The sequence below is a fragment of the Pelophylax lessonae genome, assembly GCF_965119305.1.
Source record: "Pelophylax lessonae genome assembly, chromosome: 3".
Classification (NCBI taxonomy): domain Eukaryota; kingdom Metazoa; phylum Chordata; class Amphibia; order Anura; family Ranidae; genus Pelophylax; species Pelophylax lessonae.
The window spans coordinates 435,801,330-435,823,298 of NC_138770.1; the positions used below are offsets into that span (position 1 = coordinate 435,801,330).

A 21,969-nucleotide genomic window follows, 5' to 3' on the forward strand; every position below is an offset into this window, starting at 1 on the left:
GTTGTGCGGCCCTTTGATAGAGTGAATGTTCACCTGCTGTTTAGAAGTGGCTCCTTTTTGCCTGGTCTCCACCATAGTTACAAGTGAGCATATTCCCCTGTGGGGTACTTACTGAGTAGATTGTGGGAGATAGGTTAAAAAAGTGCCTGGTAGGATTACACAGTCCTCCAAGTGTAGACCATCCTGCAACTAATCCTCATAGCAAAAGGGAGGCAGGAAGCACCTCAGTACCGTATATGGTCTCTAGGTAACAGCGACATAAATATGTGTGACCAGTGGTGTGACACCTGGTCCTCCCACTGAGAATGAGCCGTGAAGGGATGAATTTTAAAAAGTTTACACTGTGAACAAATTCCAAACATATCCTCGTTTGCACAAGGATAAAGGGTGGCCCTGTCTGACAAATCCACGATGCTACACTGTAAATAAAGTCAATGCTTTGCCCATCACTGTGGGCATACCTCAGAAGGGGTCCCCAGGACTGGGTTCCATAGTGCTGGATCTGTATAGCACCCTGCAGCTAAGTGTGCTGCATCAAGTGCCAAGCAAACTTACAGGCTGTCCCTACAGCGTGGGGTTCGGGTACAACTCCAAAAGGTTTTACCTAGGTTGCACCGGTCCAGATACACTGCTTCAGTGTAGACCAGGCATGTCCAACCTGCGGCCCAAGGGCCACATGCGGCCCAGTACCCCAGACAATGCGGCCCACTGCCCCCTTACAAATTTTTTTTTTTTGCTGGGGAGGAAGGAAGTCGGGTCGGGGGCATGGCCACAGCGGCTTCCAACTAACAGTAGGCAGAGGCTGCCTCTGAGGGAAGGGGTGGGGGCGAGCATGTGCAGTGTTTCTGACTCCTACCACCATGACCACTTCAAATCACTGAAGTGGTCATGGTGGTTCGAGTGTTCCTTTAATATCTCTCAGAAGAAGTAAACCTCTGTATGCTGATTCCATTTCATTTCATCATCCTCTAGCTGTGTTAAATTAGTGTGGGGGGTGCGGCGGCGCGGGAAGGGCGCGGCGGCATTTTATTACTTATATATCTTAACTATAGTATATATTTTATATGCGGCCCGAGAAAATTTCTCTACACTCAATGTGGCCCAGAGAAGCCAAAAGGTTGGACACCCATGGTGTAGACAGTAGAATACAGTGGGGGTTGATTGAAGAACCAGAAGATAAAATAATAGAGAAAAAAAATTGAGCTAGTAAAGCTGGTTTCTCCAGAAAGTAGAAGAGGTCCATCATCTATAGGCATTAGCAAAAAATGAGGAATTATGGAGATTTGGGTAGGGTTAAGGGGGGGGGGGTTTCTAAAAGCTTGCAAGTGTCCAATCACTTGAACATACAAGCCGATAACCCAGGGTATATGAATACATTGCCTGTACTGTATGATTAAGATAATTTTTTTTAACTGAAACACTACTAGACTGTAAATTGCACTTATATAAGATACTTTGGCTTATAAACATTTTAGCTACACTAACAAACCATTAATCATACTGTTCATGCATGTAAACATGCTCAAGTACAGAAACTATTGTACTTATCGTGAAATAAAGATGTTAGAGAATGCAGTGGTTTAATTATTACATTTAAAGAGTTTCAGCTCAATCTAGTTATGAAAAAAGGCCCTTACATGATAAAACAAAAGGTAATTCAAAACATGACCACTCTCCCAAGATGTTTAGCTGTGAAAGAGAACAATAAATTCACACCTACTTTTTTTCCAAGACACTTAGCTATGCCTATGCAGAGCTGTATAGTGGCCAAAGGGTTCAGGGCAAAAAATATTCCTGCAGCTCTGTTAATTCCAAAAGTAAAGTAGATAGATGCCTGGACACCTTGAAACCAGTATCAGAAACGGTTTTAAATTCAGAGTACAGTCAAGTCAAAGTAAATCAGAGACCAAAAAAAGTTCTGATGAGTCTCAAGCCAGTAGTAAGTTTCCCCACTAACAATCTACTACACAAAATTTGGAATAAAGCTAAGCAGTTGCAACGGGTGGAGGGGTTCACTTAATATGGTTCGATATGAGGTAATTGATCATATGGTTAGCTGGCCAAGTTAAAACAAGGCATCAGATGGAAGGCTTTTGGGATGAATCATTTAGTTCACATCTTCCAGAATGGGACCCTGCTTCCTTTCTCAGTTCTAAAGTTTTCTCTCCCCCATACATGCAATTTTACTACATACAACTGCAACATGCTGTTAGAGCCCAGGGTGGGGAGATTCCATGAATCTTATCGCCAACCCCAGTCTTTACTTTAATTTCCTCAGCTGACCATGCTAAGGGCCTTATATCCCAATGTTACAGTATGCTGTTGAGTAACTATTTGGATGGATACCCCACTAATGTCTGATTGAGATGGGAGAGAGATTTGGGACTGCTGTCGAAAGACCAATAGGAGGATGCGTTACAAGCTGTAGTAACAAGCTCTCTGATTTCCTTGCAAAGATTGTCCCAATTATATATAGTCCTGAGATCTCATTACACTCCAGCTAAACTCCATGATGTGGGCATACTCACGGTCCCTCTGTGCTATAGATATAAAAGAGACAGGGGTGACATTATTCACCTCCTTTGCAGGTGTCCCAAGCTACACCGCTACAGGACAGCAGTCCTGGGTATCCTTAATAAGGTATTTAACCCTCCTCTTATGTTAGGGTCAGAACCGACCCGTTTTCAGGTTTTGAATGTCTATAAGTATCACATAAATTTGTTTATTGCATCAAGATTTTTTTACTTTGTCAGGAACCTCTATTTAAATAATGTAATAGAAAAATAATCCTTTTCACTAAATTATAAAATACTGTGGTGTAAGATGTTCATGGTGTTAGGGTCAATTCTGACCCAGTTATAATATAGGATTTTAGGACACTAATAAGTGCCAAAAGTGAAATCATAAACACTCTCTCTGCTTAGTAACACTGACAGCCAATCCCCTCTCAACCCTGTGAGCTGTAGTTAGGGAGGGGCCTATCTCTTTTGCTGCTTGTCTGCTTCTCTAAATAAAGTGAAGAAACATAGGACAAATACATTTCAGAGTTGCTGACTTTATTTTACCATTTTTTAAATTTGAAAATGAGAGGTATGCTATCAAAAGAAAGGTCTAAGGGGTCACACCAAAAATATTAAAACCAATCTTTTCAAGGATAAAGAAGCCTAACAAGGTAACCAAGAAGTAAGAAACAAATTTGATGATAAATAATTATTCAGAGGGTATTTTATGGCTGATTTAAAACACGGGTCAAAACCGACCCTAAACATCAAGGATAGTAACGGAATTCTAACATAAGAGGAGGGTTAAACTCTGTGGTACCTCTTAACCATAACTTTTGCTTGTTAGGCATCCTAAGTGAACTAATACCAGAGGAGCCCATGAGGGTAGGGTTTACTCGAGCCATCAGGAAGTCACCTGATCCTTCTTTACACCAATTATGGGTGACGCACGTGGAAAACACTCTTATTTTTGAAAAATATGTTTACCAACATAGAGGTTGCCTAGGAAAATTTGAAAGGCTTTGGGGAGCCGTGGTTGGACACTCAGGTCCTCAGTCCCCGTAAACTGGTCCAGATGCAGCTAATGAAATGCCCTGTTAGACCAACACTAATCTCAATTAGTATAGTTGACTTTAAGTTTGTGGGTGTTTCTGTTCATTTCCTTTGCTATGTTACCTGTATACTTTGTTGAGGATAAGCCTGTACAGGTATTGTACCTGTCTGTACTCCATTTATGTCTTAGTCTAATGGCATGTGTAATGCTGATATAGATAGTGCTGTAATGTCACTGGATTGTATCTGATTGTAAAAAGTTAAAAACAAATCCGGTTTGATAACAGAAAAAGCAAGTAGTATGTTGGATAACTTGTTGATCTTTTGGTGATCATGGATTTGTGGTATGCAAGCAGATCTGACTTCCTTCATTAATCAGTGAAATATGAGAGGCTGCAGGAATCTAATCACTGCAAAGGAAAACCTGAACCTTTATTCTGACAAGATGGCAGAAAAAATGATACTCAGAGCAAGAACAGCTTTGTGGCAAGGGCACAGTTATTACCTTTACAAAGAAATAACATCACACACCTAGACTTCTGTGCCTTTGTCCGTGCATTTAGGTGCTAAAAAAAGTCCTGCATTTTGCATCTTTGATGCACTTTTATCAAAGCATGTGTTCTAAAGTGTTTAATGGTAGCATGCCTAAAACCCTCCTAATAAGCACCCTGCTAAAACTGCACAGATGTGATCTGGCCCTTATATACAGTATATCTTAGTGCCGGTTCACATATATGGGATACGGGAACCCTGTGAGTCCACTGTGGGTTTCCAAATCGCATTCAAATTGCAGGCAGTTCACACTGCCATATGCGAATCGCTAGGGGTGTCAATACAAAGTTAACGACACCCCCAGGTCAGTTTGCATATCGCAGTGCGAACTGTCAGTTTGGACAAGAATCGGATTGCATTGGTGTAAACCACCATGCAATCCGATTCTGATGCGGACCCAAAAAAGGGTCCTGTGCGTGTTGTGTCCAAATCCGATGCAAATTCAGCTATACAATCTGTATGGCTGAATTCGCATCGCACAGACATTGCATGTGATTTTCAAACGAGTGCGCTCCGAATCACGTGCAATGTCGGTCATCGTTATAGTGTGAACCGGGACTTAGTGTCCTAATACCTAGGCTGCAGCAATCCCTCAAAGTATTTTAAACAGTCTAATATAATTATCAAATACACATCAAACATGACGTGAAACATACCTGTTTCTGCATTCCAGACATATGCCATCCCATCTTCACTTCCTGCTAAAACAAATGTTCCACATGGTGTAAAGGCACTGTGAAGTTTTTCCTTGTAATTTGTTGCACCAATATATTTTTTGGCAGCCAATCTAATGGAAATAAAAATTATTACAGTTTCCCATATTAAAAGTAAACTAAAATACAGTATACACAGTAACCTCAACCAAGGATTGTGGTAAATGCGATTATTGTGCAATTTCAGTAAACAGCTGGAATTTTTGCAGACATGACTCATTTTTACTTTTCTGCAGTGGGAAAAACAGGTAACCAGTATTAAAATGTGTCTGAAGTAAATGATTTTAATATTTTGCATGAACTTGAGAGGGACATTGACACCCCTATTTCAGATCTACATGACAACTTTCAACTACAAGTAATGGTTGGGGAGTTAGAGAAAACTTCCTCAAAGCCAGAAACAACAGATATACCAGTAGTCAGGGAAGGTTTTGGGACCACGCAGTTGTGGGATTACAAAATGGCAAATGCAATAAAAAAGGTAAGTTAATATACTGGGTACCTAAGGAATCAGAAGTTAACCTGGTATACCCTATTATGAAGTATATCATGACTTTCTGTAACATGACATAAAGTAACTGGAGCAAGGTGTAGAGCAGATGTTAGTTCTCCAGTCTCATTCAAGGATTTTGTTGTATTTGGCTCATTTTCATGTGTTGGGTGGTAGCAAAATCAAAAGAGCAGTATGAGCAGCCCTTTTTTTCTGTCCCACTATTCACGAAGCAGTAGAGAAGTATTGTAAATCTTGCCTTGGATATCATATTAATGCATTCCAGCCACATATTTCAAGTCTGCTGGCACCCTTGCCTATAACAGGAGGTCCCTTTAAGGAAGCTTGCTATGAATCTGGTCAGTCCTCTACCAAAGTCTATTAACCACTTAAGCCCCGGAGGATTTGGCTGCTCAAAGACCAGGCTCTATTTTGCAATTCAGCACTGCGTGACTGTAACGGACAATTGCGCGGTCGTGCGTCGATGTACCCAAGTTAAATTGACGTCCTTTTTTTCCCACAAACAGAGCTTTCTTTTGGTGGTATTTAATCACCTGTGCGATTTTTACTTTTTGAGCTATAAACAAAAAATGAGCGACAATTTTGAAAAAATAACAATATTTTTCAAAAATTTTTATATGAAATTCTCAAAAAAAAATGTAAAAATCTAAATTTTTTAACATTTTAGGCCAATTTGTTTTCTGCTACATATTTTTGTTAAAAAAAATTGCAATAAGCGTATTTTGATTGGTTTGCGCAACAGTTATTGCGTTTTACTAACTACAGGAAAGATTTATGTCATTTTTACTGCTTTTTTTTTTTTTACTAGTAATGGCGGCGATCTGCGATTTTTTTTTTTTGCGGGACTGCGACATTGTGGCGGACAGATCGGACCCCTGACTGACATTTTTGACACTTTTGGGGGTACCAGTGACATTACTACAGTAATCAGTGCTATAAATATGCACTGTTACTGTTAAAATGACACTGGCAGGGAAGGGGTTAACTTTATTGGTGATCAGTGGGTTAAATGTATCCCTAGGGGTGTGATTCTAACTGTGGGGGGGCGTGGCTTGTGATGCAACCACAGAGACATACGATCCTACATAGCAGGATCGTATAGTCTCTGTACTTACATCAGGGAGAATGACAGACAGCTGTGTTTACATCAGCCGTCTGCCTTTCTCCCTCTCCTGCACGAGATCGCGAGTGACCGGCGGACATCGGAGCCACCGGTCACATGCGCGGGGATGTCAGGGAATGAGCGGGGGTGGGAGCGCGTATTCGGCGGCGCGCGCTCGCCCCCTACAGGCTCGTGGGCGGGTGACATACCGGTACGTCAATTTGCGCAGGAGGGGCTGACCGCCGCAGTATATAGTTGTGCGGTGGTCGGCAAGTGGTTAAGGAGCAACAGTACATATTGATATTCATTGACTTGGTCACCTAGTATACAGAGGCAATCCTGCTCAGAAACACGTCTCCAAAGGTTATAGCAAAAGAGCTATTCCTTAAGATCTGTGTCGGTTGTTGAAAATTACTCACCTCTGTACCACAACCAAAATGAAAAAGCTGGTAGAACAGTTCAATAGAATTACTTATTTCTGTGTTTTAAAAAGTGGCTGATAAGGATGGAAAATATGGACACTTCCTGTTACTATAACTAAAGGAGAAGTACAGCCAAAGCTCGTTTCGCTGTACTTCTTCTGTGGATCACAGGAGTGCAGTTCGTTTTGCACTCCTGTGACCCGTTTTCAGCAGACAGCTGTCTTCTGACGTCACAGAGCTTGTCCAGGCTCGGGCAAGATTGCAACAATGGAGTTGGGATCCCCCACATGCCTGGACCCGCCTGCAGCTCACCTGCTGAGAGCCTGAGCCGGCCGCTCCCACCTCCTCTACATCCCAGCACTCCAGTGAGCATGGGGGGGAAGGGGGGCAGAGTATGGAGCTGCTGACTGACAGCCATCAGGTCTTTACTCGGGGAGATATGGGAACTCCTGTTTATAGCCCAGGAAACATAAAAGCAAGAGGCCACACCTCAAAAAAAGTGTAATTGAACACATTGTTTAGATGCAGGACAGGATAACAGCAGGTGATGCAGGCAAGAGTTTAAAACTGCCCTGCTAAAATCGGAGCCTTTAACCCACTTTAGACGGTAAATTGGCAGGACACCTATAGGATCAGAGGAGGAAAAAATTATGTCAAAAACAAGTATAGCAGCCCAGAAAGAGAAATTCTATCCAAATACACCATATTAACCTAATGAAACCCTTGAAGGATCAGCAGAGAGCAACCCTAAAGTATAATCAGTGAACAGTATACCAGAGGTTAGGGGGTCAGGTCAGAGACCCTATCTGCTACTCAGATTCCGGAGGTGAGAGAATTCTTGCAGAAAAATCGAGGCACGTTTTCAGATTTACCTGGGCAAATTAATGTTATATATTATTTTTGTGTATTACCATTTTATAAGAGGTACTAAAAATGTTAGCCCTTAGGGTTTTAGGACAATTCAATAGCAAGTGGTCAAGTGCCATAGTACTGATCTAGAAGCCAGATAGCAGCCTGATGTTCTGCAATGACTTCAAAAGGCTAAAATGAAATATCCAAATTTGATACTTATCCCATGCCCGTGGCGGATGAGCTGATATAAAGATTGGGTCCTGACAGTTCCGTTACCACACTGGATTTTGGCAGGTTCCCCTAACAGATAGGGCAAAAGACACTGGATGCCAGATGGGCTGTACAAGTATGTGGCCCTTCCTTTTTGGCGTACGTGAGTCCCCAGCCTCATTCTAAAAAATGATAGACCTAATTTTTAACCTCAATAATATGATTCGGCATACCTACTGTAAATCATGATGTCTGGGATTCCCACCTACTGAAGGCCAGGCAGATAAACCAGCTTAACATCCAATGTAAAAAAATGTGTGATATGCCTGGAAGAAGCCGAGTATCTGCGTACAGCATTAGGCAGGGGGTCATAAAGCCCCTAATGAACAAGACTGAAGAAATTAAACATGGGCTCCAAGTAAAAGGTAAAGGTGAACTTAGCCTTTAATCACCACTGGGTTTTCTACATTATAAAAGGAATGAAGAGCGAAAAGTCTGAAAACAAGTTTTAGTTAGTTTCTGTTATAAAACTCTGCAAATAAATCTTTCTTCATAAATTTAGGCCAAAATGTGTCCTGCTATATTTCTTCGGCAGAAAAAAAACAAATATGTGTATCTTATTTAGTCTGTGTTTTAGAGTCTACAAATGATGGTATATATTTAATAATGTATCAGTTCTTCTGTACTGGCTGCCTATACCAATTCTTGGGGCCCTAAAATGCCAGGACAGTACAAATACTGTTTTTATAATTTTTTTTTGTAAAGTAGACAGTACAAGGTATTTATTAAAAGCCATGGTGCGTTTTTGAAGTTGTAATTTTTTTGTCAAAATCTTTGGTAAAAATAAGAAATTAAATAAATTTAGTTTTTTTCATAAAGTCGTCATTTTAGAACACTATTTTTCACACACAGCATAGGTGTATTAACAATTACATCCCTAAACACATTCTGCTACTCCTCCTGAGTATAAGGATACCAAATGTGCAAGACTTTTTCACTGCCTAGATGCATAGAGGGTCCCAAAATTCAAGAAACCCCTTTGAACTTTCAAGGAGCATAAATTATGCACCTAATTTCCTGACTACATGTCACTTTTCTTGAGTTCCTGAAGTGCCATGACAGAACCCCCACAAAATGCCCCCCCCATTCTGGAAAAAAAAACACCAAGGTATTTTCTGAAAGGCAGAGAGAGTCTAATGAAAAATTGGATTTTTCCTACAGCTTACCTGTAAAATCCTTTTCTTGGAGTACATCACTGAACATAGAGCAGCCATAATATTTACTATGTGGGTTATGCGCCACCTATAGGTGAATGGACACTGGTAGCTCAAACAAACAGGAAGTCCTGCTCTATATACCCCCGCCTACACAGGAAGTACATCCGTTTTGTAGCAAAGCAATGAATATCCCAAAAAAAAGAGGGGAGGGACCTTTGGTGTACTCCAAAAAAAGGATTTTACAGGTAAGCTGTAGCCAAAATCCAATTTTCTTTATCGTACATCACGGGACACAGAGCAGCCACAATAATTACTATGTGGGATGTCCTAAAGCAATGCCCTTGAGGGGAGGGAGACAAAAATCACAGAAACTGCCACCTGACAAGGACATATTCTGCCGCCCATAAAGTACTGTGGCCAAAGCAGTATCCTCAGTGGCTTTGATATCCATCTGGCAAAATTCTGTGAATGTATGAACAAAAGACCATGTAGTGGCCCTAAACACCTGAGCCACTGACACCTGATGGCGGATGGCCCAAGATGCCCCCACACACCTGGTAGTGAGCACTCATACCAAATAGGGGTGGGAACCTTGCCCTTTCAAGCCATAGGCTTGAATAATTAAATGGCAGATCCAAAGAAAAAAATAGGTAATTTGGATGCCTCCTGCCCTTCCAGGGCTCTGCTGGCAACACAAACCAGGACTCCTGACCTGCGCCATCAATTCAAGTAAATCCTGACCGCCTGAACTACCTCCAGAGTATGCAGTGATCTTACTCCTGCAAACTGGGATTAGAAAAGAAAGGCAAGATACTGTCCTGATTCAAGTGAAAACTAGAAACCACTCTAAGCAAAAAAGATGGATGAGGACGCAACATCACCTTATTACGATGTTAGACCAAGAATAGCTCCTTTCCCAAGTGATAGCAACCAAAGAAGCCACCCTCTGAGTCAAAGGAATAACCATTTTTCAAGATGGTTTAAAAGGTGGCCTCTGCAAGGACAGTCAAGAGCAAAGTCAAGTCCCAAGGACACAAGGGTGGCCTGACAGGTGGGACTGTCTGTGTTACACCCTGTATGCAGTATGAATCAAGGAGTGAGAAACAACAGCCTCTGGAAAAAAAATGGATAGAGACGAATCTGACCCTTAATGGTATTTAAAGCCAATCTCACTTCCCTTCCAGATTGGAGAAAGGAAAGAAACTCCCACTCACATATCCTGGTTTCACCCCAGGCACAAAATATTTCCAAGTCCTGTAATTGAAGTTCCCTGATGCCGGCTTCCAGGCGCTTAACAGAGCGGAGATAACAGGACTTAACACAATTAGGTCCAGCTGGACTGGAAATGTCCTAGGCTATGTCAGCATACCAAGCCCTCCTGGGCTATTTTGGCTAACACTATCAGTGTTACCACCTCCCAGATTTTTCACAAAAGATGCGGTAGTAGTGGACACAAAGGGAAGGCCTCAATTAGGGAGAACTGGTCCCTAAGGTGTTACCCGTGCATCTACCCCTATTTCCAGCAGGACTCTCGTCCCGGACACAACCTGTCCAACTTGTTGTAGAATTTGGAATACAGTAGATCCACCTGCAGAGTTTCCCAACATTGACAGATTGCCAAAACATGTCTCAGGAAGCAGCATGGTCTCGACATTAGTTGCTAATGACTGGAAAACCCCACTGTCCTTTTTCTATACCTGGAATATGCACCGATGACAGAAACAGCACCTGTTGTTCTGCCCCAGACAGAATGGGGTTCCCTTCCAGAATTGCACAACTCATGGTGCCGCCCTGGTTGTTGATTATATGCCACTGTAGAGGCATTGTCGGATTGAACTTACAACTGGTTTGTTCAATAATCTAGAGCAAGGTGTACTGGCCAAAACTTTCAAGATATCGATGGGCAGTATTCTCTCCTGTGGAAGTCAAGTCCACAGAACTGTACCCACCTTCAAACCAACTGGAGCGACTTGCCTCAGTGGTTATTTTCTTCCAAACCCCTGAAAGGAAGAATTTTTCCCTCTCTAGATTCCGAACCATTAACCACCAATTTTAGCTCTGCAACATCCAAGGAACAGAGCCCTCTGGCAATGCAATGTTTAGATCATCATGTTCCAGACAGAGGGAATAATTCTCTACAAAAAAGCTTGGAGTAGGACTGTCTTTAGGGAACATGCTTTAACCTAGATACAATTTTCTCCTGCAGAAATGTATTGAAAAAAAACCTGAAACTGACTGCTTCCTGAGCAAAGATTATTAGCGTATACCGAGATTGACACCCCCTGTGACTTCCGCAAGTCCAGCACCGGGGCTTGGAGCTTTGCAGACCCTCGGGAGCGGTGTCTAGCTCGAAGTGCCGAGTCACAAATGAACAAAAAGACGACTTTCTACTGCAATTGCAGAATCCTTTGATGAGCCTGGAAAAAAATGGCACATGAAGATATGCGTTATCGATGACTATGAACCCCAAAATCTACCTCTTGCAGAGAGGTCATCACTGAACAGACGGTGCCTATCTAAAACAGAAGGTTCCCCAGCGGTTTGAGATCTTAAGCTAGAACTCACGTCATGTCAGGTTTTGGAACCATTACTTTTCAAGTGTTTTACAATAATGAGCCCATAGCTTCTGCTCTAAGAGCCAATGCAAGACAAAAGACTATTCTGTGGCAGACCCAGAAGGTACCAAGACGGAATGACCCACCTCAGAGTCTGATGCTCTGGTTCAAGATAATCTCAAACCACAGCAGCCTCAGATGCCTCCTAACTCAGGAGAGGAAAGTTTACAGCACCTGGTATTCCCAGGCAGTCCCATCCAAGTACTAACCAGGCTTGATCCTGCTTTGGTTCCGATCAACGGAGATCAGGTAAGTTCAGGGTGATGTGGCTGCAGTCCATCTGGCAAAACATGAATGAGTCAAGAAACACTGCAATGCCAAACACCACAGTGGCTCAGATGTACCTGAAACCACTGGACATCGGGAGATGTGGATACCACCAGATCACTGAACCTGAGAGCGGTGCACCTGCCTCGCCCGCCTGCTTCTCCCTTCTGGAGCCATTTTAGCTGGTATAACAGGTAAAAAATGTAGCAATATCTAATACGTAGTCCCCCAAGGATGCAGGCCCAAAACAACATTGGTCTACAATTGTACAACCCCGTAGGTATACAAGTATGCAGGTACCCAGGTATGTTGTTATGCAGTCACCTAGGTATGCCAATATGAAGGTATATACGTATTTCTGCCATTCATGCATTTATGTATGTAGTGCAAGGCAAATAAGCACATACTGTATGTTTACAGTTTAATGTAACTAAGCATATATGCATGCAGTTCAAGGCAATTAAGCATATGTGTATGCAGTCCAATGGAATTAAGCATAGATGTATGCAGTCCAAGGCAATTAAGCATAGATGTATCCAGTCCAAGGCAATTAAGCATAGGTGTATGCAGTCCAAGGCAATTAAGCATAGATGTATGCAGTCCAAGGCAATTAAGTATTTATGTGTATGTAGTTCAAGGCAATTAAGCATATATGTATGCCGTTCAAGGCAATTAAGCATATATGTATGCCGTTCAAGGCAATTAAGCATATATGTATGCCGTTCAAGGCAATTAAGCATATATGTATGCCGTTCAAGGCAATTAAGCATATATGTATGCCGTTCAAGGCAATTAAGCATATATGTATGCCGTTTAAGGCAATTAAGCATATATGTATGCCGTTTAAGGCAATTAAGCATATATGTATGCCGTTCAAGGCAATATATGCTTTTATGCAATATGCATTTATGGAAGCATGCAAGCATGCGTTTATGCAAATATGCATATATGCAAACACGTATTCCTGCAAACATGAAAACACTTGCCTATGCAAACACATGTCCATGCAAACATGTACCCATGCATCCACGCAACATGCATCCACGCAAATAGCAAGCATGCGTTTATGCAACATGCATCTATGCAACCACGCGCTTATGCAACCACGCGCTCACGCAAACATGAAAACACGTGTCCTTGCATTTATGCAATATGAGTTTATGCAAACATGTATATAAGTAAACGTGTTCATGCAAACGTGCCCATGCAAGTAAGCAGGCATGTGTTCATGCAAGTAAGCAGGCATGTGTTTATGTAAGTAAGCAGGCATGAACATGTTTACTATGCTGCACCAGCTCAACTGCACTTGGCTCCAACTGATTTTGCAGGATATGCCAAGCATATAGGCTCCAATATAGCCTTAATGCTGCTTCAAAACAGCCTAAAAATAAGTTCCTGCAGACCAAATGCACGCTATTCTGGAGACATAACTCCTTAACCATTTGTCGCCCGCCCCGCCGTCGACGGTCATTGTTCTGGGCGGACGTCATATGACTTCGGCCCATTCAGGCAGGGCAGGCGCGCGATCGTGCGCCGCCCTGCACTGTCGGTGCTGGCGTGTCCCCGGGACACAGCGCGTCACCGGCAGGGGGGAAACAGCCATACCCATTGGCAAGTTTCCCACGTGATCGGCTGTGTTCCAATCACACAGCCGATCACAATAGGAAAGCCGGAGGAAGACCACGCATTCGCGATCGGAAGCGCGCAGCGCGGTCATGTCGGTGGCTCTGTGTTCCCTAGGAACACAGCTAGTCACCGGCAGTAGTAAACAGTCACTGTCACAGCCAATCACAAAATGTAAACACAGAGCAGTACTAGCCCTTCTCCCCTCACAGTTTCCAGTGTGAGGAGAGCAGAGCCAGAAACAGTGAGTTACTGCTCTGTACACCTGTCACAAAGCACAAAAATAAAGGTCCCCACACAGTCCTCAGCCCCCCCCCCCCCAATTGCACCTGTCACCCAACAGTCACCTCATCAGTGCCCAGAAATTGCCACCCATAAGGCTACGTTCACATGTGAGTGTAGCGATCGCGGGCAGAATCACCGCGATTCTGCCCGCGATCCGGAAATCATTGCAAATCGCGGGACACCTGTGCGTTGTCCGTGATTTGCAACAGCACCCCAAACGCTGTGCGATGTTGCCGCGATTTCCGGCTGCTGAATCGCAGTAACATCGCACAAACAATGCATGATGCCCAAAAAAGGTACAAGAGCTTCTTTGGGGCGTCATGCGTTGTTTGCCCGATGTTACCGCGATTCGGCAGGCGGAAATCGCGGCAACATCGCACAGCATTTGGGGTGCTATTGCAAATCACGGGGAATGCACAGGCGTCCTGCGATTTGCAATGATTTCCGGATTGCGGGCAGAATCGCAGTGATTCTGCCCTGATCCGCTACGCCCACATGTGAACATAGCCTAAAGTGCACCTGTCACCAGAGACTGCCATCAGTACCGCCGTGCACCATCGCCCGTCGCCTGTCACCCCATCAATCACCGTCACCTGTCACCCCATCAGTCATCGTCACCTGTCACCCCATCAATCATTGTCACTTCTCACCCCATCAGTGATCGTCATCTGTCACCCCATCAATCATCGTCACCTGGCTGTCACCCCATCAGTGAGCGTCATCTGTCACCCCATCAATCATCGTCGCCTGTCACCCCATCAGTGATCGTCATCTGTCACCCCATCAATCATCGTTACTTGTCACCCCATCAGTCATCGTCATCTGTCACCCCATCAGTCATCGTCATCTGTCACCCCATCAGTCATCGTCACCTGTCACCCCATCAGTCATCGTCATCTGTCACCCCATCAGTCATCATCACCTGTCACCCCATCAGTCATCGTCATCTGTCAACCCATCAGTCATCGTCATCTGTCACCCCATCAGTGACCGTCACCTGCCACCCATCAGTGATCATCCGCAGTCAACCGTCACCCGTCGCACAGCTCATCAAAGCCAGCATGTCAAAAAGGATGTACGGCAGCGAGGAGGCCCTTCAGGTCCTCTCTATGACTGATGAGAGCACCGGGGAGCTCTCATCAGTATCCGAATCAAATTCCGAATCCGATTCGGAATTTGAAATCGCTAATAGTAGCGGATCGGAGATGGGCTCGGACTATTCCTGTACACTTTCCTTTATACAATGTATTTTGGGGTGCAATTTTTGCTATATACATGCAACCACTTACCGACCGCCTAACAAATATATACGTCGGCCATTAAAAGCTAAATACAGATAGCTGCCATAACCCCGGTATTTTTTTAAACGGCGGGCGGTCAGCTTTCAGATAAGGGTGGTCCCAGTGGCAGATTCGTCACGGAATTACCCTTACGGTGCAGGGGAACAGGTGCCCCCCCCCCTCCCGCCGCATCCCAGACGTTTTCCCAGCTTACCAGACCCGCTGGCAGCGGGGAAAACTATCCGGTTCCGGATTCTCAGAGACAGGAAGTCGAGTGAGGGCAAGATGGCCCTCACTCGACTCTATGGTCTTGGAGGACCGGAGCTATGTCAAAAGGCGTTGCCTAGCAACCGGTTTAAAGGGCCGCTTTTTTTTTTTTCTTCTTTTTTAACAATTTTTTTTTTTCTTTTTTAGTGTAGTTGTGAGGTCTTTTTGACCCCAGATCTCACAATAAAGAGGACCTGTCGTGCCTATTTCTATTACAAGGGATGTTTACATTCCTTGTAATAGGAATAAGAATGATCAAAACATTTTTTTATTTAAAACTGTAAAAATAAAAAAATAATAAATAAAATAAATAGGAAAAAAAAAAAATAAAGCGCACTGTCCCCGTTAGCTCGCGCGCAGAAGCGAACGCATACGCAAGTCCCGCCCACATATGTAAACGGTGTTCAAACCACACATGTGAGGTATCGCCGCGATCATTAGAGCGAGAGCAATAATTTGAGCCCTAGACCTCCTCTGTAACTTTAAGCTGGTAACCTGTAGAAATTTTTAAAATGTTGCCTATGGGGATTTTTAAGTACCAATGTTTGGCGCCATTCTGTGAGCGTGTGCAATTTTGAAGCATGACATGCTGGGTATCTAATTACTCGGTGTAACATTATCTTTCACATTATGGAAAAAATTGGGCTAAATTTACTGTTTTCTAATGTTTTAATTAAAAAAAGTGAATTTTTTTCAAAAAAATTGCATTTGGAAGACTGCTGCGCAGATATGGTGTGATAAAAAAAATATTGCAACGATCTCCCATTTTATTCTCTAGGGTCTCTGCTAAAAAAATATACAGTATATAATGTTTGGAGGTAGTTTTCTAGCAAAAAAATTATTTTAGCTTGTAAACACCAAGTGTCAAAAATAGGCCAAGTCTAAAAGTGGATAAATGGATAACTTTGTGTAAAGTGCTACTTGGATGTTAGGCCTCTGTATGTGGCTAGGCTGTGTAAAAGTGTCACACGTGTTATCGCTATACTCAGGAGGAATAGCAGAATGTATTTTGGGGTGCAATTTTTGCTATGTACATGCTATGTGTTAGAAATATTGCATAAATGGAAAGCTTTGTGTAAAAAAAAAAAAATGCGTTTTCATTTTCTTTCCACATTTTCCAAAAACTTGTGGAAAAAAATTGACATATTCAAAAGACTCATTATGCTTCAAAAATTATACGTTGAGCTGTTTGCTTTCCAAAATTGGGTCATTTTATGGGGGTTTCCATTGTCCTGGTGCACCAGGGCCTTCAAAAGTGCGATAGGTTGTCAGGAAATTATATGTGAAATTTGTGCTCCTTGAATGCCGGACGGTGCTACTTGGATGTTAGGCCTCTGTATGTGGCCAGGCTGTGAAAAAGTCTCACACATGTGGTATTGACATAATCAGGAGGAGTAGCAGAATGTATTTTGGGGTGCAATTTTTGCCATGTACATGCTATGTGTTGGAAATATTTCATAATTGGACAACTTTGTGTAAAAAAAAAATGCATTTTCATTTTCTTTCCACAGTTTCCAAAAAGTTGTCGAAAAAAATGACACGTTCAAAAGACTCATTATGCCTCAAAAATTATACGTTGGGGTGTTTGCTTTCCAAAATGGGGTCATTTTATGGGGGTTTCCATTGTCCAGGTGCTTCAGGGCCTTCAAAAGTGCGATAGGTTGTCAGGAAATTATAGGTGTAATTTATGCTCCTAGAATGCCGGACGGTGCTACTTGGATGTTAGGCCTCTGTATGTGGCTAGGCTGTGAAAAAGTCTCACACATGTGGTATCGCCATACTCAGGAGGAGGAGTAGTAGAATGTGTTTTGGGGTGTAGTTGCAAATATATATATGCTGTGTGAAAGAAATAACCTGTTAATACGTCAATTTGTAAAAAAAAAAAAAAAAACAAATCTTCATTTTGCAAAGAATTGTGGGAAAAAATTACAACTTCAAAAAACTCACCATGCCCCTTATTAAATACCTTGGAATGTCTACTTTCCAAAAAGGGGTCATTTGGGGGGTATTTATACTTTCCTGACTTTTTAGTGTCTCAAGAAATGAGATAGGCCTTCAGTACATCAGGTGTGATCAAGTGTGATAAATTTTCAATGATTAGCGCCATAACTTGTGGACTCTAGAACTTTCACAAAGATCAAATAATATACACTTATTTGGGTTATTTTTACCAATGATAAGTAGCAGTATAAATTTTGGCCAAAATTTGTGAAGAAAAATGACTAATTTGAAAAATTTTAAGACAGAAACAAAGAAAAATGCGTTTTTTCACAATATTTTCAGTCTTTTTTTATTTATAGCACAAAAAATAAAAAAACCCAGTAGTGATTAAATACCATCAAAAGAAAGCTCTATTTGTGTGAAAAAAGGACACAATTTTTTATGGGTACAGTATTGCATGACTGAGTAATTGTCATTCAAAGTGTGAGAGCGCTGAAAGCTGAAAATCAGTCTAGGCAGGAAGGGGGTGAAAGTGCACTGTAGGCAAGTGGTTAAAGTGCACTGATACCCATACAGGGGTGTACCGAAAGACAGTTGTACAAGCCCCCCGGATTAAGCAGAAAGTATACCTTTATGCCGTATATAACCATGCCTTGACTGGTCACCTAGCTCTCCCATAGAAATTACCCATTTCATTATGTAGCCATGGGCTGATGTTATGTCTCAGAGGCCTTGCTTATCATTCAGCCCACATGGTCCACCAAAAATGGCCGTCCTTCAACTTCCTGTCTATAACGGAGTAGGCCATACTGAGCAAACCTGTGTCCTCTAGTGGTTGAAGGAGACATTGCAGTCCAATACTCCTGAGAAGTACACAGGGCATGAACAGTACACTGCTCTCAGTGGGCACTGGGAGAAAGACCAGAACGACAGATCTCTCTTTTTAAAAAAAAAAAGAAACTGCAAAATGCATACTTACCCTTCCTACTGCAGGACCCTGTGCTAACAGGAGTCCAATCTTCACCCATCATGGCGGGCTTAGTCATAAAAGACCTTCAGGGACTGGGCCCCCCTTAATCTGGGGTCCACTCTCCTGGACCTGTATAGCACCCTGCAGGAAAACACCTTTGTCCGAACAAACACTGCACAGAATTCCTTATGCAGGGTCCAGCACCAAAGGGGCTGCATTACAGGCAAACCTCGAGAAATTTTCTCTTCTATCCAGTGAGGCTCAGGTACCATCCATTTTAGTTGACAGCTTTTTCGAATGGATCCGATTGAAGTCCCTGATTTTTAACAGAACCATCCAGAACTAAGAACTAAGTCTAAGTATGCTGCAAGAACACATGTATCACAGTCAGTGACCCCCACCTTACAGACACTGGCAAAAAAACTGAGGTATGTCCTATGTAGGAGGGGTTATATAGAGGAGGAGTTCCTGTTTGATTGATCTACCAGTGTCCATTCACCTATAGGTGGCACATAACCCACATAGTAATTATTATGGCTGCTCTGTGTCCCATGATGTTCGATAAAGACTTTTTTTTTTTACCAAAAGTTGTCAATCAAGATATTTCAGGCATACTAAGAATTACAAAACTGGATTTTTGACTTACCGTAAAATCCTTTTCTCTTAAGTACATTGACGGACGCATCTCTCTCGCATTCATATCAGTAGGGTAATACTGCCCCCTACAGGAGTAGGACACCTAGGCAGAAAAAAGTTCTGGCTACACCTATGGGCAGTCCCGGAGGGTACACCCTCTCTCTTCCTGCATAGGATGCCAGTTTTGTATAAAAGCAGGGTCAGAAAAATAACACCAACCCAACTCAAAATAGAGGGGTGGGTGGGTACTGCGTCTGTCAATGAACTTAAGAGAAAAGGATTTTACGGTAAGTCAAAAATCCAGTTTTCTCTATCGTTCATTGACGGATGCAGTTCTCTCTGATTCATATCAGTAGGGACGTCCCAAAGCAGTGCCATAAAATGAGGGGTGGGAACAGCAGAAAAGAACAAGTCCCCAAGGCCAAACATAGCCAACCAGGCAACATAGGACAGTAAACACCCTCATGGAAGGCCAAAAGCCCTCCAAAAGCAGCCAGCAAAAAAACCTTGCGGCCGAAAAGAGGCATCTGCAGATGCCAGCACATCCACCTTATAAAACGTGGTAAAGGTGTGAACAGACTACCAGGTAGCCGACTTGCAACCTGGAACACAGATGCCCACAAGGCGAAAAGCCCAGGAAGCACTAGGCGCCCGAGTAGAACATGCCGAAACAGGGAAAGGTAGGACCTGACCCCTAATTAAATAAACCTACACAGTGTATATCTCTTTGTGCCTGTGTATGAATAAACAGCTCTTATCCGAGAAGGTTCCTTAACTTGTACAAGCTAAGTTGTCGTCTAGCTTTGTATGAGGGCGGCTGGGAAAATCTGGTATATATGTTCATGACTGCAAGGAAGCCGTATATTGACGTAAGACCACAAGTACAGTGTGGGTCGGCGGTTCCGTTACACTCGATGATGTTGAGATCAGGGCTCTGTGGGGGCCAAACCATCACTTCTAGGACTTCTTGTTTTTCTGTACGTTAAAGATGGTTCTTAAAGCAGAACTCCATTCCACTTTAAGTCTTTTTCCCCTGCCACATTTGTAGTTTTTTTGGGAGGGAGCGGGTACCTAGTTTTGACAGATACCAACTCCTACCTCCGCTCAGATCGCCAAGGCGATTCAAGCGGAAGTTCTCCTCTCTCCCTCCCTCCCCGCAGTCTTCTGGGACATGTCACAGACAGCTGTGAAGCTGAAAGCAGCATAACCGGGCCTGGAAAACTAGCCTGGGAGAGGACGGCACTGGATCCCTGGATAGGTAAATTACCTTTTATTCAAAGTCAGTAGCTACAGAAGCAAGGACAGGGACAGGAACGTAAAGGGGTAGTGGGGGTGAGGACAGGAATAAAATGGGGGGGGGGGGGGCGAGAACAGGAATGTAAAGGGGGGCTGAGGACAGGAATGTAAAGGGATGGGGAGAGGGGAGAACAGGAATGTAAAGGGGTAGTGGGGGTGAGGACAGGAATGTAAAGGGGTTAGAGTGTGATGACAGGAATGTGATGGGTGGCTGATGACAGGAATGTGAAAAAGGAGGGAAGTGATATAAAGGGGCTGAGGACAGGAATCCGAAGGGGGACTGAGGACAGAAATGTGAAGGAGGAGGGGTGTAAAATTAAGGGGGACTGAGAACAGTAATGTGATGGGGGGTTGTGATGTGCAGGGGGGACTGAGAACACCGTTGTAATGACAGGATTGCGACGTGAAGGATCTGAGGCTAGGTTTTTAACATTGCTACCTGTGTTCTGCATTTCAATGGGCTGTCTTACATGCAGAAACATACAAAAAATAGTCCCTGGCCCTTTTAAATTGTGCTGCACCAAGCTGGTTTGGTGCTCATGAAAACGTGCAGCGTTTGCCAATGCTTCAAGGTGCCATTAATATCAAACATATGATTCGGACCCCTGCTGGAAGAAAACTTTAGTGACTGGACCTCGGTGAATTTTAATTCAATACCCCTGCTTTAGAGTATAGGGAAACCAGGAACACTGGCCTACCTCCACAGTTGTGTGCTCAGTGCTAGAACACTTAGCCTTAGCGTTATCACATGGAAAACAGAGGAAAGCATATTTTGTTTATGCAAACAGATGACAGCATACTTAGCCCTATTATTATTATACAGGATTTATATAGCGCCAACAGTTTGCGCAGCGCTTTACAATGTGGCGGAAGACAATACAGTTACAGTACAATTCAATACAGGAGGAATCAGAGGGCCCTGCTCGTTAGAGCTTACAGTCTATCAGTAGGTTTGGAAATGTTCATTAATCTACCACACATTAGTACAAAATAAAAGAGTGGTACCAGGGAATCTGATACATACATATATAACTGATATTTGTTACATACAAATACACAGTTGTAGGATGGATAGCGTTGGATGCACTGTAATGTCTGACCCGCATCTTATATTTGAATGACTTTATGGCTGCCAGACTCTAAACAAGAAATAAAGAGGATCTGTAAGTACAGGAAATATACAAAAACCAGCTTACATTCGGAGGTCCATCATCCGGAGAGTGCTATCCTTTGTATGAATTAACAAACGTCTTCCATTTGGATGAACCTGTAAGTGACTTACTGCAATTCCTTTCATATCAGTTTCTTTTATTTCCTATAATAAAAGGTAAAGGGAACATTTGTGAATTTATGTTTAATTAAACAAAGTCTAATGCAGTAGTATATCTAGTTATGTCTAGTAGTATGCAGTATCTCTAAATTTGTATTAACATTTGTTCATTCAAACCCACATTTATGATAGTATTAGTTTTTGCATCAATCATTTTGCTTTCTTATTAACCACTTTACCACCGGAGGATTTTGCTGTCTTCCGTCCAGGCCACTTTTTGCGATTCGGCGCTGTGCGACTTTAACGGACAATTGCGCGGTCGTGCGACGCCGTACCCAAACGAAATTTAGGTCCTTTTTTTCCCACAAACAGAGCTTTCTTTTGGT

The 21,969-nt window shown here is 42.9% G+C and overlaps 1 protein-coding gene across 1 annotated transcript in view; it reads right to left on the minus strand.

Annotated features, from left to right (window-relative positions):
- AHI1 (Abelson helper integration site 1) overlaps positions 1 to 21,969 on the minus strand; it is a gene marked incomplete at its 5' end in the record, with an annotated part of 647,577 nt that overhangs the window by 363,726 nt on the left and 261,882 nt on the right. Inside the window, 2 exon segments of the mRNA XM_082249437.1 lie at positions 4,763 to 4,893; positions 21,510 to 21,628. Of these exon segments, the coding sequence (XP_082105563.1) occupies positions 4,763 to 4,893; positions 21,510 to 21,628 (250 nt within the window).